General features: G+C 42.2%; 1 protein-coding gene across 1 annotated transcript in view; it reads left to right on the plus strand.

Moving 5' to 3' along the window:
* SLC9A2 (solute carrier family 9 member A2) overlaps positions 1 to 19,109 on the plus strand; it is a 92,266-nt gene that overhangs the window by 27,549 nt on the left and 45,608 nt on the right. Inside the window, exons 2-3 of the mRNA XM_005575174.4 lie at positions 7,630 to 8,093; positions 15,531 to 15,781. Of these exons, the coding sequence (XP_005575231.3) occupies positions 7,630 to 8,093; positions 15,531 to 15,781 (715 nt within the window). The remainder of the gene's footprint in view (positions 1 to 7,629; positions 8,094 to 15,530; positions 15,782 to 19,109) is intronic.

Genomic DNA, 19,109 nt, shown 5'->3' on the forward strand with positions numbered 1-19,109 from the left:
AAAACATTCCATGCTCATGTATAGGAAGCATCAATATCATGAAAATGTCTATACTGCCCAAAGTAATTTATAGATTCAATGCTATCCACATCAAGCTACCACTGACTTTCTTCAGAGAACTGGAAAAAACTACTTTAAATTTCATATGAAAACAAAAAAGGAGCCTGTATAGCCAAGACAATCGTAAGCAAAAAGAACAAAGCTGCAGGCATTACGCTACCTGACTTCAAACTATACTACAAGGCTACAGTAACCAAAACAGCAAAACACTACTGGTACCAAACCAATGGAACAGAACAAAGGCCTCAGAAATAACATCACACGTCTACAAACATCTGATCTTCTACAACCCTGACAAAAAAAGTAATGGGGAAAGGATTCCCTATTTAATAAATGGTGCTGGGAAAACTGGCTAGCCATATGCAGAAAACTGAAACAGGACCCCTTTCTTACACCTTATACAAAAATTAACTCAAGATGGATTAAAGGCTTAAGTGTAAAACCTAAAATCATAAACACTCTAGAAGAAAACCTAGGTAATACCATTCAGGACACAGACATGGGCAAAGACTTCATGACTAAAACACCAAAAACAATTGCAACAAAAGCCAAAATTGACAAATGGAATCTAATTAAACTAAAGAGCTTCTGTACAGCAAAAATTATCATCAGTGTGAACAGGGAACCTACAGAATAGGAGAAAATTTTTGCAATCTCTCCATCTGACATAGGTGTATTTTCCAGAATCTATAAGGAACTTAAACAAATTTACAAGAAAAAAACAAACAACCCCATCAAAAAGTGGGCAAAGGATATCCAACAAGTGCTTCTCAAAAGAAGACATTTATGCAGCCAACAAACATGAAAAAAAGCTCATCATCACTGGTCATTAGAGAAATGCAAATCAAAAGCACGAGATACCATCTCACACCAGTTAGAATGGTAATCATTAAAAAGTCAGGAAACAACAGATGCTGGAGAGGATGTGGAGAAATAGGAAAGCTTTTACATTGTCAGTGGGAGTGTAAATTAGTTCTACCATTGTGGAAGACAATGTGGCGATTCCTCAAGGATCTAGAACCAGAAATACCATTTGACCCAGCAATTCCATTACTGGGTAAATACCCAAAGGATTATAAATCATTGTACTATAAAGACACATGCACAGGTGTGTTTCTTGCAGTGCTATTCACAATAGCAAAGACTTCTAACCAACCCAAATGCCCATCAATGATAGACTGGATAAAGAAAATGTGGCACATACACACCATGGAATACCATGCAGCCATAAAAAAGAGTAAGTTCATGTCCTTTGCAGGGACATGGATGAAGCTGGCAACCATCATTCTCAGCAAACTAACACAGGAACAGAAAACCAAACACTGCATGTTTTTGTTCATAAGTGGGAGTTGAACAATGAGAACACATGGACACAGGGAGGGGAACATTACACACTAGGGCCTGTCTGGGGGATGGGGGGCAGGAGGAAGGAGAGCATTAAGACAAATACCTAAGTAGAGCTTAAAACCTAGATGATGGGTTGATGGGTGCAGCAAACCACCATGACACAGGTATACCTATGTAACAAATCTGTACCTTCTGCACATGTATCCCGGAAATTAAAGTAAAATAAAACATAGTAAAAAAGGAATTATTTTCTGTTTTTGTAGATTATTTTTGTTTAATGTTAAACTCTTTGACCTTCATGGAATTTTCCACAGTTGTGGAAGTTAAAAAGAAACCTGTAGGTATGCGTTTGCTATTTCTATCTGCCTGTTCCTATAACACTGGTTAAATTATGCTTTCTTTCCTTGTTGTTGTACAGCTTCTTACTTTATAAGACATTCGTGTACCTCTGTACATCATTGTGTGGATTTACTATTTCATCCCCGACGTCCATTATGGGGTTAATAAGAACATATGGTGATGTGTTTAGCAGTGGTGTGGGGGAGTGTGGCATCGTACTGAGAAGTGATGGCTCTTCTCTACTGCTCCCTAGAAACTGTCTGCCATTTCTTCTGGCTAAATCATGCTATCAATTTGTTAAGCTCCATGGTATTTTTAAAGGATTTCTGATTGGTGTTTACCATCTTGAGTTTCTCTCCTAAAATTATCTGCCTTCCTATTGCTTTCCATCTCAGTAAATAGTCCCATTCTACACATTTGTTTGAACCCCAAACTATGGATTCATCCCTGATCATCTGTCTCACATCCTTCATCCAGGCCAGCAGCACACTCTGTTGGAGCACCTGCTACAATACACCCCCCATCCCCCTCCTGTCATACTCACCACCACTTTGATGGTTGGAAGCCACTCTCAGCCCTCTCCTGGTTTGCTGAAAAGGACTCCTCACTGGCCTGCCTGCTTCTGTTTTTCAACAGTGGGGACGTGGTCATGACATTCCTCTGCTCAAAAGCCTCTCAGGAAATATCCAGCGTCTGTCCCAGGACCACAGGCTATGCAGGCTCCAGCATTTTTCTGTCCCTCTGTCCTCATTTCTTACCTTGTTCTCCTTCATTTTTCAAGCTCCAGCCAGAGTGGCCTCTTGGCTCAAGGTGCTCCCAACTCAGGGCTTGTCCCCTTGTTCTTTTCTTCCCTGCTCTGGAAAGTTCTTCCACTATGTTTCACACCTTCACTTCATTCAGGGCTTCCTTCAGGTGTCACTCACCAATGAGGCTTCCCTCGGCACACTGATACAAAATATCCATCTAGAGGATTCTCTCATCAATCCAAAGGATTCTCTCACGGCTCTCTGCTTTTGTCTGCACTGCTCATCACTGCCTGCTACTGTGTCTTTATTGGCTGACTGACTTATTTTCTGTTTCCCACACTAGCCTGCAGCTCTCCAGTGAAGAGGTTTTGTTTAACACATTGCTACATCCTAGCACCTTGATGATTCCAAGAAAGCAAATTTTCTCTATTCATTTCCTCTTCAAGAAACACTTGGGGGAGGAAAAGCCATAAATGCATGCACATTTGTAATTTTTGATTTATTCCGTGAAAAATGAAATCTAAGAAGCCTTCTTTTGTGTGTTGTCACTAATTACTTAGCTGATGAGTTTTTACTTTGGTAGTTCATAAAAACACAGACACCTGCAGCCCAAGCACCTCGTGAGGTCAGTGGGCTTGCCAGAGGTCACAGGTCAAGAGCAGCTGCACCCATTGAATACATTTAGTCCTCACAAATTATTGGAGCTTTCTGTAGAATAAATATTAAGACAAAGCTAGATTTGAATGCTCAACATACAGACAGCATGTTACACAACACAGTTTCTCTGCTTATGTTCACCAAAAAGCACTGAACTAAGATCTTGTGTGACCGCCCTTCATTTAATCTCTTCTTGCCAAAGAAACAATTTGGCAAACTCAGTAACTGCTGTCCTACTTTAAGAAGGGGTCATTCAGGTCAGTTCTGAATGACCCAAGTATTCATTAAAGGAGCGCAGATTTTAAAACATGAAACCGTCTGATTTTTTTTTCAACAAGTGTCCCTGGGTTTCTTGCTGTTCCTCTCTGATTTTGTTACCCCTGGATTTTCCTCTGCCTCGCTTCCTTCATGCCGCCTTTGGCCGCTGTCCGGGAGGGTCTTCATTCTAACTGCATCCTGCATTTATTTTGCCGTGTTTTATTGGCTGCTTCTCGGTTGTTTCCGCTTGCCCGAGTTTCTGGTCAGGATCAGTCTCACTGCCTGAGCATGGCAGGCGCGCTGGCCTCTGTGGTGCATTTCAGCAGTGCCTGTTCCTTCCTCTTTTCCCTGGCTTTCTATTCTCCAACCTTAGGAATGAGAATATCCTTTTGATACAGCAAGAAGAGCAGCACCCCCTGTGAAAGCGTGGGTCTCTGAGGCTGTTGGGTCAGTGAAAGGAAAGAAAAAGGTGAAAGAGGAAATGGGAGCCTCCAAAACCAGTCCTCATCCATTTTCCTGTTGGTCTCCGTGGATCCTATGGCTTCTGTGCATTTCTTTAAAACTGTTTTCTCTTGCCTTCTTACATATAGGAGGGGAAGGCAACTAAACTTTGGAGGCATTTGTGATGTTAGAGGCACAGTGGTTAAGTACTGTGCAGTTGACTGCCTGGTTATAGCTATGGTTCTTTACCCAGCAGGTGCATTTGTGTCTGTTTCACAAGATGAGTAGGTGCGGCCTGCGCATGTTAGGAACCTTTCCACAATCACAGGCGGAGAGCGGGAGGGCTGGGTTTCAAGTCAGGGGGCAGTTCTCCGACGGCATGCTGCAGGCCCGTGGCAGAAACCTCCGGGTTGTACTGCATTAAGGAAAGGAGGTGACTTCATTTGGATATTAGGGGACTGGAGATGCTGCTGTTGGCTGACTCTTCTCACACAGTAGCAGGTGCACATAGAAGCAGGAGTCAGCTGGGGGAACAGAGGCACGGTTTTCAGGGAATGTATTATTTCCTCATTTATCAGTGAGGTCAGTGGGCTTGCCAGAGGTCGTAGGTCAAGAGCTGCTGCACCCATTGAATACATTTAGTCCTCACAAATTATTGGAGCCTTCTGTAGTATAAATATTAACATAAAGCTAGATTTGAACGCTCAACATACAGATGATCACTGTATTATTTCAGTTCTTTAAACCTTTTCCAGTTTTTACAGCTATATTGATTTGGCTCAAAAAATGTTTAATGTTATAGTTTTAGTCCTGTTTGTAAGCTCTTAAGGATTTACTTACTAAAAGTTCTGTGACTGTAAGTACCTAAAGACTTATTCTATCACTTTAATAGTCATTTATCACTTAACAAAGGGGATACGTTCTGCGAAATGCATCCTTAGGCGGTTTTGTCATTGTTTGAACATCATAGGGTGTGCTTACACAAACCTAGGTGGTACAGCTTACCACACACCTAGGCTATATGATGTTGTCTACCAGCCTATTGCTCCTCATCTACAAACCTGTGCAGCATGTTTCTGTACTGAATACTGTAGGTATTTGTAAGACAACAAGAAGTATTGACGTATTTAAACATATCTAGACATAGAAAAGGCATTGTAAAAAATGTAGTATAAAGGATAAAAAGTGGTCCACCTGTATAACGCACTTACTGTAAATGGAGTTTGCAGGACTGGAGGTTGCTCTGGGTGAGTCAGTGAGTGAGTGGTGAGTGAATGTGAAGGCGGAGGACATTACTGTACACTACTGTAGACTTCATAGACACTGTAGTCTATGCTAAACTTATTTTTAAAAAATTTTTTGTAATAACTCTTAGCTTGAAACACACATTGTACAGTAGCACAAAAGTGTTTTCTTTCATTATACCCTTCTTTTTTTTTTTTTTTTTTTTTTGAGTGCAACTTCTATCTCCTGAATTCAAGCAATTCTTCTGCTTCAGCCTCCCAAGTAGCTGGTATTACAGGCACCCGCCACCACACCTGGCTAATTTTTGTATTTTTACTAGAGACAGGGTTTCATCATGTTGGCCAAGCTGGTCTTGAACTCCTGACCTCAGATGATCCACCCACCTCGGCCTCCCAAAGTGCTGGGATTACAGGCATAAGTCACCGTGCCTGGCCTATATCCTTATTCTATAAGCTTTGTATGTTAAAAAATAGTGTGTTGATATTTAAACTTTTTTGTTAAAAACAAGACATATACATACACATCAGCGTATGTCTACACAGGGTCAGGATCATAAAGGTGTTACCAGGCAACAGGAATTTTTCAGCTCCATGATAATTTTATGGAACCACCATCCTATATGTGGTCCACTGTTCACTGAAACACTGAATGTGGTACATGGCTGTATTATCTTTCTATAATTCAGATAAATTTCTGTCCTACTCTGTTCCTGTTGCTAGAAAACAGAAGACCACAGTTGGATAATTTATAAAGAACATTGATGTTTTCACAGTTCCAGAGGCTGGGCAGTCTAAGCTCAGGGCACTGGCATTTGGTGTCTGGTGAGTGCCTTCCTGTTTCAGCCTCACATGGCAGAAGACAGAGGGCATATGAGGGGCAGAAGAGCAAGCTAACCAACCAGCAACGCTGTGAGAAGCCTCTGTGTAAGGACCTTCATCCCACGAACGAGGAAGGAGCCCTCATGGCCTAATCACACCTTAAAGGCTCCACCTCTTAAGGCTATCACGTTGGCAACACCTGAGTTTTAGAGGGGGGACCGCCAAAGCATAGCATTCTCATATTCTGCTTTCGTTCTAAACTGTATTGAATGCCTGCAGGATGACTGCTATTGTCCTGCAAGTAAGTGCTCTCCAAACTTAAGCTCCGTCCAGTGACCTTCGTGTGTTAAGTCACTTTCCACGTGTTCTCCATGTGCTGGCCCAACCCACATCTCTCTCCTCTTTCCCTACAGGCCTCCTCCTAACACGTTCTCTGTTTTAAAGCCACAATGGGCTCTACCACGAGTTAAGAGGTGGATATTTCCCACCATTTTTCCATGTACTAGAGAAGCCCCTTCATGGTTCTGTTTAATGCCTGTCTTTTCAGCCCTGCCCAGATATTGTCCTACTCTGGGTCTTCCTAAGCAGACTTCCTCTTCCCCTGTTCCCATAGCACTTGGCTGGGGCTTGACTGCACTTTGCTTTGTTTTAGAGTAAGTCATAAATATATGTTGGGAGCTGTATTGGGAACTCTTTGAGATTAGAGATCATGGCACGTGTATATCCCTCATAGAGTAGTTAACTTGAGGCATCCTGACAAATTGATTGGGTTGTCTCTGAAGGAGCACACGTCTCAAATATTAAACCTATTCAGTGTTCCAAATCCAAGAATCAGACATTGAAAATAAATACAATGCCAATGTTTCTGAATGCTACAGATGAGAGTAGTAATGTAAAAATGGGCTGTGACCTGACTACCTTGGTAGTAAGACCCTGGATCTCTTTCAGCTTCAATTCCCACTTAAATTTTTACAAAGCATGAAAATAACTGCCTTGCCTACTCATTAGGGTTTTTATGAGGATGAAATGAGATGTTACATCTGAAAATGTTTTAGAAATCACTGAATTGTTTCAAATATAAAATTGCACCGGGTGCAGTTACTCATGCCTGTAATCCCAGAACTTTGAGAGGCTGAGGCGGGCGGATCACCTGAGGTCAGGAGTTTGAGAGCAGCCTGGCCAACATGGCAAAACCCTGTCTCTACTAAAAATACAAAAATTAGCCAGGCATGCTGGTGCGTGCCTGTAATCCCAGCTACTTGGGAGGCTGAGACAGGGAGAATTGCTTCAACCTGGGAGGCAGAGGTTGCAGTAAGCCGAGATTGTGCCACTGCACTCCAGCCTGGGTGACAGAGGAAGACTCCATCTCAAAAAAAAAAAACAAAAATAAAAATGTGTTACTCCATTTCCACAGTCACAATATTGAAGAAAAACTTAATAGGGGTTTAGAAAAATGAAAACTGTACAGTGTAGATAATGTGTATTTATAGCACTCCAATTTTAATGTAACATTAAGTTTTTGTCTACATGTGCTTCATGAATAGTTTTAAGGGAAACCTTTGGTTTGCACTGTAATCTGGGAAGCCAGTGTAAAGACCGTGATACTGACTTGGGAGATGGTGAAATAGGACCCACTGGTTCTATCAAAGGGAACCAATTTCCTATCTCCAAAATTCCTCCATAACCCAAGTTTTGTGTCTTTATGTTTTCCTTACCAGGCTTCCATCTGTATCACAAGTTGCCCACAATAGTGCCTGAGAGCTGCCTTCTTATAATGGTTGGACTTCTACTAGGCGGGATTATTTTTGGTGTTGATGAGAAGTCGCCCCCTGCAATGAAGACTGATGTGTTTTTCTTGTACCTCCTCCCACCCATCGTGCTGGATGCCGGCTATTTCATGCCCACTCGCCCATTCTTTGAGAACATTGGCGCCATTTTCTTGTATGCTGTGGTAGGGACCCTTTGGAATTCCATTGGCATTGGTGTGTCTTTGTTTGGTATCTGCCAGATCGAAGCATTTGGCCTCAGCGACATCACTTTGCTCCAGAACCTGCTCTTTGGCAGCTTAATCTCAGCTGTGGATCCTGTGGCTGTGCTTGCTGTCTTTGAGAACATTCACGTCAATGAGCAACTCTACATTCTGGTCTTTGGAGAGTCCCTGCTGAATGATGCAGTAACAGTGGTGAGTCACATTCACACTGCATGACTCCAACAGGTGGGGGCTGCCCAGCCACCTGCAGTGGCTCTCTGTCCCTCAACTGGCAGGGGCGGGACCCTGCACACAGAGTGGTTTCATGAGCAGTTGCCCAGGGCCCTTCACTTGATTTCATGCTCTGACGTCACTGTCTTATAATTCTTAATACTTTTAAACGCATTATTTATAATTTATTTATTATCATAAAACTGTCTCCTCATTTTCATTTTGCACGGGGCCCTGCAAAATATGTAGCTGGTCTGTGCTGACAAGGCCCCGTTCATGCCAGAGGAACATATGATTTTGGCCTTTGCAACTCTGATGATTTATCAATTTGGCATTTTCAAAAATGATGGTCTTCGATCATAATTTAAAAGACTTCAGATCCCAGCGTTCTTGTGAGAAGTAATACTGTCAGTATCCAATGTATATAATACAGGTGAAATGTTAATACCTACTAAGTGCCATTCTCCATCTGGGGATGCTTTAGTTATCATGTTCATGATTTTACGGAAAGTTTTTGTCACACGCTCACTGCTCACTTTCTGTTACTCTTCAACCAGCACATTTCTGGCCTTCATCACCTTCTCATAAATGAGTATTTATTCAGAAGGCACAAATTATTTGTAATTCTGTCTTGGATTACATAGAATTAGAGTCAGGGGCTCTTATGATCTTAAAGTTAGCAGAATTTACTTCTACCCTGCCTTTTGAACACAGGCAAGGGTTGAGAGAAGGGATGAGAAAGCCCTTCCTTTTACCCACAGACCTGCAAAGAGCTCAGCGTCCACCAGTTAAAGACACTCAGGTGATGCTCGATTGATGACTCAGTTAGGGAGCACTGATGATGCTGTTTTCTGTTAGCCACAGCTCGGTAGTAGGAAAGGTGACAGTAATGATAGCCACTAACTCGTGAATGCTCCCTTTGTGCTCAGGTCTGTATGACAAATTATGAAACAGGCATTCCTCCCATTATTCAGATACGAAAATTGAGGCAGAAAAAGATTGTGTTTAAAGGACTTAATTTTTAATTCCCTCTCCATCTGCTCTTATCATTAAAATGTCATTCCTGACTCATTTAAAAGTCTACATAGTAGGGTGGGTGCAGAGGCTCATGCCTATAATCCCAGCACTTTGGGAGGCCGAGGCAGGTGGATCACTTGAAAGTCAGGAGTTCGAGACAAGCCTGGCCAACATGGTGAAACCCTGTCTCTACTAAAAATACAAAAAAAAAAAAAAAAAATTAGCTGGGCTTGGTGGTGAGCTCCTGTTATCCCAGCTATTTGGGAGGCTGAAGTGAGAGGCTCGCTTGGGCCAGGCAGGCAGAGGTTGCAGTGAGCCGAGATTACGCCACTACATTCCAGCCTGGGTAACAGAGTGAGACTCCATCTCAATAATAATAATAATAGGCAGGCAGAGGTTGCAGTGAGCCGAGATTACACCACTACATTCCAGCCTGGGTAACAGAGTGAGACTCCATCTTAATAATAATAATAATAATAATAATACAATAAAAGTCTACATAGAAACCAATGTATTCTCTGTTAGCCTGTATTCTACTGCAAAAGGAAATCCTCAGAATGAATACAATATAATCTCTAAGGACATCCATTAACTTCATGTGAACATTATTATATAGAAGATAATTTATCGATCACAATGTGTAGTATAGATATTTTAAGACTGCTGAGTTACCTCACTTAAGTAACAAAATCCACTTCATATATTCCATTATTCATTAACTGAGTAGTCATTAACTTACCGATATTAAATTTTAACTGGGAAACTCCCATAATAGTAGAGACATTTTACAACTCATTCTAATTTCCAGAGGCAGAAGGCATGAAGTTTTCCATTCTGACTTAGCTCCATATGTAAATTTTACCCTGTTGAGGGAGACTGAGGACATTTGAATGGGAATTCCTGGAGTGAGTCTATTTAGTGCAAAGGGAACTTTACAAAGAAATAAGAGCGCCTGTTGCAGTCCTTCTAGGGCAGCTCAGTAGAGTTAAATTAGTTTCAGAATGACACGCCAGGCCTCCACACTGCTTTCCCACCTCTATCAAAATGTTATTCAGACATCTCGGCGGCCCGTTCTTTGAGTTTGTCCCGAATCAGATCTCAGGATAGGGTCTGGCTAAGTCACTGTGTAGAGTATGCAAAGGTAGCAGGCCATCCAGACGCACCCCCTGTGCTTCCTCCCAGGAGGCACGGAGGCACAACTGTGGTTTTACGGAAAGAAAGGGAGGGCTGACCCAGGGAAGGCAGGTGGCCAAAGTGAGAGCTTGTCACTCCATTCAGAAGGAGGTCCTGACTGGTGCTTTGAGGTGGAAGCTCTTATCAAGGAATGGCCAGAGCCTTTCAGTCAGAACCACTGTCATGGTTTCATATTTAAGAGCTTCCTTTGGTAACTTACTTGCCCTGGCTGAGAGTTCATTGACCCTCAAAGTCAGACCCACAAGATATCAGGGCATGCCCACAGGTTTGCCAAATAATAAACTACTAGACGTTTCTCTCACTGAATTGGCTGAGTACTGAATTGAGCACGTGTTAAGAATAATTAGAACAATGGTGTCAAAAATTTTAATTTTATCTCCTAGTCAGGTACCTTCAAAGAATAGAGGTGGAGATGTTTTGTGGAAGATTCTTTGATTCATTCATTCCATCTTATCCCTAGGAGAGGTTTAAGGAACTCACAGACTTTGGAAAGTTATTAAAAATACGGACCATGATGCATACGGCAAAAACTATGAGTCACTAGGAGTTGCAGATAGAAGAATAGGGGTTAGTTTAAGGAACTCATGGACTTTGGAAAGGTATTAAAAATATGGACCATGATGCCTACGGCAAAAATGATGAGTCACTGGGAGTTGCAGATAGAAGAATCAGGGGTAATCAGAGAAAATTCACTGACACAGTATATAACCTCGAGGATGGGTAACATGGTAGGTTAGTGCCATTAACTCCTTTCCCAAATTATGATAAATTCAACATCGAGCTAGAAAAGCTGAAGCAAAGAAAACTTAGCATGAAAATGTCTCAAAGCAAGAGAAATGGATAGTATAAATTGCAGATCAAACCCTTCATGCTATTGTACAGGACTGTAGTAGATTAGAAGTAGTAGAACTAGAGACATGACAATTGAAAAAAATAAAGGTGTGATTTTTAAGACTTTTCTGCTATCCCTTAGAATAAATGTTGTATGAAAACTTCCCAAAATTTCCCTTATTAGGCAAAGATTTTTCAGGTTATTTCTAGAACATGTTAATGCAGCCACTGAATATTCTAATAAATTTTGCAAGAAGACTTAAAGAGTTTCCTCCACCTGCTCATAACCAGGCTTAGTTAAGGAGAGCTGGTTCTGTAGAGAGAAGCCAGTAATGGGCCCCAGAGGCCCAGTCACTGTGTGCTGTGGAGTGGAAAGTAACCTTAGGAAGATGGAGGGTAAGCAGTGACCACTTGGATGTTAATTTTGATTTTGCAAACAGCATAATAGATCTAAAATGTCGTATGCAAAATCATTATCCTGTATGTTTCATGCAGGAAGAAATTACCTGAACATTCTTTTTTTCTGGAACAGAGCCATTCTGATAGACAACTGTATTTGCATAATTTGCACCCTTGCTTTATGTGATTTCACAGAATTAATATGCTTTTAAAATCAAAGTTCAAAGTTCATAACTCCTAATTTTAATATATATATGTTTGCAATTAAAAAAAATCATAAGCAGTATAGTTTCAAAGCTGTCAAATTAGCCCATGACAGAATTTAGTACACAGGCATCACTGACATTTTAATCTAAGAATACAAGTGTCAAGGGGAGATCAACTTTGCACAGACTCACTAGAGACATTTGCAGCCCACATGCATAATATATACACATAATACATATACCTATATAAATTAAAATTCTAAAACACTTTTCGGCATAGATTCCCTTGTAATACAATTGAAGGATTTAACTGGAATGAACTAAGTATGTGGTTTCGGCCAGTTGTAACCAGAAGAATTTTATCTCGTGCTGATCGCTAACGAGGTATCAGGTTCAGTGTAAAACAGGTGGGAGGTTGTGGAAAGCTTTCTGGTTGTTAAGGTAACGCTTCTACCTGAGACATTAGCTCTGACACTGCAGTGGCATCGCAGGCAGGAGAAGGATCAAAAATGGAGCTTTGGCCCAATGGGCTGAGAGTACAGTGCCTGTGACCCATCTTAATTCTTTGCAGAGTCTAAGCGGGGATTTAAGACAGGCTGTAGCTTTGATAGATTTGATGCATTAAGTTGCCAGCAAAATAGTTTTGTAAGGATTAGGAATGTGTGACCCAGTTGCAGATGCCCGTTAATCTGTGGAAGGAGTACCTGGACTTCCCTCAGAGAACTCTTCAGCGCACTGGATGGACTGGGGTGTAGAGATGAGAGGGAGGAAAAGGAGAAGAGGACTCAGCTCTGTGCTAAAGGAATTTCTAGTTTTGTTGGGGACATGAGGCACTCACTCAAAACTCAGCACCGACAGCACAAGATGCTGAATGTTCTGGGAGATCATCCGTGGTGCAGGAGGTCAGAGGGCTGGGTATTTGCAAAGGCTGGAGGGGTCCAGGAGGGCTCTTGGGGGCAACAGTAGGTTCAGCTGTGCCTTGGAAGATAGGTAAAGGTTTAGGGGTGGGTTGCTGGCAAGAGAAAGGCCAAAGAAAGAAAACCAGGAGCAGGAGTTAATAAATACGGTGTGTTTTATGGAACAGTGATGAACTCCTTTACAATCTGACGTGCGTTAGAAAGCAGTTAAAAAAAAAGTGTACCAGGTGTTTTGAGACTGAGGCCTTCCTGATGTGAAAATGGAATGGCAGCCTTTGAAGGAAGTAGGTCTTTTTTTTTTTTTTTTTTTTTTTTTTTTTTGAGACGGAGTCTCGCTCTGTCACCCAGGCTGGAGTGCAGTGGCGCAATCTCGGCTCACTGCAAGCTCCGCCTCCCGGGTTCACGCCATTCTCCTGCCTCAGCCTCCCGAGTAGCTGGGACTACAGGCGCCACCACCACACCCAGCTAGGTTTTTTTTTTTTTTTGTATTTTTTAGTAGAGATGGGGTTTCACCGTGTTAGCCAGGATGGTCTCCATCTCCTGACCTCGTGATCCGCCTGTCTCGGCCTCCCAAAGTGCTGGGATTATAGGCTTGAGCTACCGCGCCCGTCCCAAGGAAGTAGGTCTTGTAGTGGCTGCAGTGGGATTAGAGCAAAGAAGAGATGAGCCTCCCAGGTGCAGGCTGGAGGCTGGAGACAGAATGTGGTGCCTGAGTGGCCCTGGAGAGAGGCTGTCCCTGCAGCAGCAGATGGCTGGGAAACCCGCCTCTCCTCTGGGACGCCGGTGATCGTCCCTTTTGCCTTTGGCTGTTTGGAGGCAAGGGGTATATATAGCACATCTGTGATCCTGTCTCAGGAAGTAACTGTGGCGTGTTGATGCTGATGAAAACCGATGCTGACAGCAGGTTCAAAGTGGAAGTGGGTGCTACGTGGAGCCATTTCCTTCTCTGTCTGACAAACGATGATGTCTTTGAAATATTTAAGTCTTCAGGAGAATGAGTCTCTTTTGTTCTTCTCTGAAGTCATTTCTTGGTGGGGAGGATAGCAAATGATCTCGAGTGTTACACCAACAATTAGGGAAAAGGAAAAGTTCACTGTTTCCTAGGAAATAATCCACTATTTTTCAAAGCCAATAGACATTTATTGTCATCTACTAGGCAACATAGAAGATGTAAATTGTAATAAGGTGTTGACCGATCACAAGGAGCTTATAATCAAGTAGAAAGGAGGAAAGAATAACGTATTAAACCCATATTGTGGTAGGCTATGACCATAAAGTGAAGCAGAGACAGTGAGATGGCATTGGCCAGGCCGCACACTGCTTACCAGGCAGTGTGACTTCATTCTCCCATGATTGAACCTTGAACCACTTAATCAGGAGGTCAGGAGTCTTGGATGCTAATATTGCCTCTGGCATTTTGTGTCATTTGACCTTGAACAAATGGGACCAGTTTTGAGTTTCTCAGACTCCAAATGAGGGTGTAGCATGGCCTTTCTCCCTAACGTCCTTATCAGTCGGTTTTCCTGGAGATTACAGGTGCTCCCAGAGTTGTAAATATCACAGTGAAAAAGAAGCATGCCACCTGGTTGGCTGGTGTTTGACTCGCTTATTTTGTGAAAAGAAAGTGGTGGGTCTGCAGCCATGACTTTCCATTTCAGTTTGGTCAGTGGCCCCAGGCACAAGTTGAAAGCATATGGTCCAGCAGACATGAAGTGCCTGGCACTTTTGAAGGCTTCACTAAACCAAGACTATGTAAAGAACGAAACAACAGGTTGGGCGTGGTGGCTCACGCCTGTAATCCTGGCACTTTGGGAGGCCAAGGCAGGTGGATCTCTTGAGGTCAGGAGTTCGAGACCAGCCTGGCCAACATGGTGAGACCACCCCCCATCTCTACTAAAAATACAAAAATTAGCCGGGGGTGGTGGTGTCTGCCTGTAATCTCAGCTACTTTGGAGGCTGAGGCAGGAGAATGGCTTGAACCCAGAAGGCAGAGGTTGCAGTGAGCTGAGATCAAGATCACGCCACTGCACTCCAGCCTGAGTGACAGAGCGAGACTCAAAAAAAAAAAGAAAAAAAAAAAAAGAAAAAAGAACAACAGAGCAGTCTCATTATAGCATGAAGTTTTGTTGATGTGCATTTCCATTTCTTTGTAATAAAATGTAAGATAAATCTATTTTAAATTATTCTTAAGGAATAAGAAAACCTAGGCAGATGCACACACACACACACACACACACACGAGTTTGCTGCCACTTTGCTTGAAGAAAATTCCTTTGGGTGTGTCTCAGTTACACCAGACATGTATGTGTGGGTGGGGAGAGGAGGTGGAGTGTGGAGTGAGGAACTGGTGACCTGGGAGGATGACTGACTCATCCTGGGTACCTGTCCTGATGCGTGAGTCCCTTCTGTCATGTGGTTCCACAATAGGACCTTATAAGGTAAATGTGTTCACAGCAGCACCGATAAGCTTTCTTGCTGTCATGTTACCTACCAAGCAATGGTAACATGAGCTGGGTGTGCTGGATGGCAAACAAATATTTTAAAATAATCTTTCAGATGATATCTGGAAAAAATAATGTTTTTGGAATAAGTTATGCAATGACTTTGAAATTGCCTCTCCCTTACTTGTAGAAATAAATTCCCTGACAACTCACTTTTATTGAAAGGTTTTTTTGGTTAGTTTAAAGCTACGGTATTAAAATATGAGACAAACGAATACACAAAGATTGTCACTTTCCTACTTGGGTACACAGAAGAAATGTCCTTATTAGAAGGCCAGGTAGATGCGTTTGTGCCCAGAGTGATAATGGGGAAACTGGAAAGGGTCTTGACAAGGTGTTTTCTTTTTCCTGCAGGTCCTGTACAACTTGTTCAAGTCGTTTTGCCAGATGAAAACCATTGAGACCATTGATGTGTTTGCAGGAATCGCGAACTTCTTTGTTGTGGGAATCGGTGGGGTGCTGATTGGCATCTTCCTGGGCTTTATAGCGGCATTTACTACTCGATTCACCCATAATATCCGAGTGATCGAGCCACTCTTCGTTTTCCTGTACAGTTATTTGTCCTACATCACAGCCGAAATGTTTCACCTCTCGGGCATCATGGCGTAAGTAATTCTTTGTTAAAAGTGCTCGATGATGACATTTCATTGAATGCATGCATTCTCAGCTAAGATATTAAAGTTGAATAAGTTATATGAAACACTAGGTTTTCTTATTCTTTTAAGAACAATTAAAAATAGATTTTGCGGTGGCTCACGCCTGTAATCCCAGCACTTTGGGATGCCGAGGCGGGTGGATCACAAGGTCAGGAGATCGAGACCATCCTGGCTAACACGGCGAAACCCTGTCTCTACTAAAAATACAAAAAGTTAGTCGGGCGTGGTGGTGGGCACCTGTAGTCCCAGCTACTCAGGAGGCTGAGGCAGGAGAATGGCGTGAACCCGGGAGGCGGAGATTGCAGTGAGCCGAGATTGCGCCACTGCACTCCAGCCTGGATGACACAGAGAGACTCTGTCTCAAAAAAAAAAAAAAAAAAAGATTTTCTTACATTTTGTTACAAAGAAATGGAAATATATATCAGCAAAACTTATGCTACCATGATTTGTTGCTCAGATAGAAAGCTGCTTAAACATTCTTCTGGGTCTCATGAAATATGACAGTAAATTGTTGGGGTGGATCTTGGTCAGGCACCAAGAATTGTATGAGTTTGATGCCCAATCAGCGTAGTCCACGTGGGAACCTATAAGCTTATTCCAACAAAGTCACATCCCAAGCTGCTCTTGGAGCTCTGGAATGGCTTATGGATATTCACTGGCATAACCTTAGTCATAGAAATATTTTGAATGGTAGATTTGATTTGGGATAACAGCTTAGTCATTCAAAGCAAAATAAGAGTTGTGACCACGCAATTTCAGTTTAGCTGTTGAAACCAAGATGCAGGATTATCAAGCAGGAAATGTTTAAAGCCAGGAACTGTTTATTTACTAAAGGTATGGTTAGTGTCTCATGCACTAACTGGTTCTGAAGGAAGTGTTTGAGAAGTTAGACAAGTAGGCTGATGAATGATGGAGTTTGAATCCTGTTTTAGCATTTGGAGCATCACTTTGAAGGAGGCTGCTCATTGGCTGTGGATGTTTTTGTAGCTTCCAAAAACAAGCTTCTATTCTATTATGGCAAGACCCTGTATACGATCATTGAGAAATACTTAGTAATGGAATGCTTTTACATTTTTTTTTTTTTTACTTTGACAAATATGCATTTACAGCTCCATATGCACTAGGCTAAATGCTAGGACCTGCCGTACATATTTAGAATTTTGCAGCTATAAGCATAAGCCTAGATCGTCCTGAAATTTTCTCTTCCGGTCTGATTAAGATGATCGTTTGACTGGGGACTAGTTTGACTTTTGCCGTTTATCAGCACGTCTGAATCAGAAGCAGATGAGATTGGTGGTAGAGGAAGTTAAAGACCCCCTACACGAAGAGAGTGGAACCTGGGGTCATGAAAGCCCTGAGTTACAGGTTGGGTGGTTTTCTGTTTCACAGAGAAACCTAAATAAAGCAACGCATTAATCTAGTTTGACCCGGTAATGTACCATGTCTTCCTGGTTGCTATTCATATCATTTGTATGACTTCCAGTTTCCTCACTGTTCTTTGGCCAGTGTCATTGAAAACGTATGACCAACTAGTTACAAGGTCTCTAAAAAGACTGTAGGGGAGGGACTTGGTATCTAGTTTCCAGCAGTGTTCTTCTAGCAAGAGTCAGGGTATGAGAACCTTGAATTGCATTGCAAGTCTGAGTATATGTAAAAGTTCTAGAACTCACAAAGGAGCTATGTAAATTTGTCAGTTTGCCAGATGTTTGCAGGCAGGAATTGGGGTTCTTAAAGATCCAGCATATGGGGGGAAAGTTGAAGAATTAGATGGGCTGGGAATCCTGGTGCATCCCTGATGTTGGTGATGGAAGGTTTGGAAGACCTATGCTATATCAAGTCACTGGCCTCTTGTGAAGATGGGATCACAGGTTTACTTATGCTACGAATTCAGAAGTAAGAGACAAATAGGGCCACATACTCCTGATAAGTAGCACAGGTCTCTGCTGTGGTTTGTGGGCCTTTGTTGCCAACTTCAAACTGAAGATTTTCTTGACAACTTAGTGTAGAGGAAATGTTTTTATTACATTTAAACTAATATTGTCATTGGCCAGGTGCAGTGGCTCACGCCTGTAATCCCAGCACTTTGAGAGGATGAGGTGGGTGGATCACTTGAGGTCAGGAGTTTGAGACCAGCCTGACCAGCATGGCGAAACCCTGTCTCTACTAAAAAAATACAAAAATTAGCCCAGCATGGTGGTGCATGTCTGTAATCCCAGCCACTCAGGAGGCTAAAGCAGGAGAATCACCTGAACTGGGAGGTGGAGATTGCAGTGAGCCGAGATCACACCACTGCACTCCACCCCAGACAACAGATTGAGACTCGGTCTCAAAAAAAAAAAAAAAAAACAAAACTAATATTGTCATTGCTCAAAGTATACCGAAATAATAAACGGGTCCTTAAATAAGATATTACCGGTGATATAAGCATGTTTGCATCAAAATTACCATGTGCACCCATTATGCTGTCATGACAAATGCAGGTACATATTCACATTGGGGTATGTTTGTTCTCAGAAGTGATACCCTCTTTTCTAGTGTGGGGTAATTAGTATGCCATTCAAAACCTGACCGTGTGTGTTGCTTCCTTATGCTGTAGATCACAGATGTGCATGCCCTGCCCCTCTCTAAAGTGCATTATGTGCACTTTATGTGTAATTACTGTATTTACTTCGGTCCAGGGGATACAGCATAATGATGCAATTAAAATGCATATCTACACACACCTCTTTTACAGAACTAGTCATTTTTTCTGGGCTTAAATTGTACCGAGTTTAGAAATTCCTATCATACATTGTACTAATTGCACTCTCTCTTCTACCATTTATAAACCACTTTTAAGGTTAATGGGAGTGAAGGCACCTGACATACGGAGAATGCTCAGGACTTTCCCTTGTTTTCTTAAGAGAAATGGGCAGCTCCTGAGAAAGGAAACTAGGCAGATAGGACAGGCAGCTGCTGGGTGGGCAGAAAGGTTAAACTGCCTCTGTAATGATTTGTAGCCCAGTTGTGAAACTTGGCTTCCTGAGTTGTGCCTGCTCTCCTCCATCTCTCCCTCCTCCACCTTCTTCCATCCATCCTTCCTTCTCCTGTCCTCTTCATGTTGCCTTTCAGAGCCTGTAACCCTCTACATTAGCTTTGTTGACTCTTGGGCAGCCTGTTCTAGAAGGATGTCACTTACTTAATGAGCAGGTAGTTACTAGATGAATCTAATGAAAAAGAAACAATCTTCTGAGTAACAGAAGATTTTGGTTTGGGTTAAAAATGCAAGGAAGCTTTT

This window comes from Macaca fascicularis, chromosome 13 (genome assembly GCF_037993035.2).
Source record: "Macaca fascicularis isolate 582-1 chromosome 13, T2T-MFA8v1.1".
NCBI classification, from domain to species: Eukaryota; Metazoa; Chordata; class Mammalia; order Primates; family Cercopithecidae; genus Macaca; species Macaca fascicularis.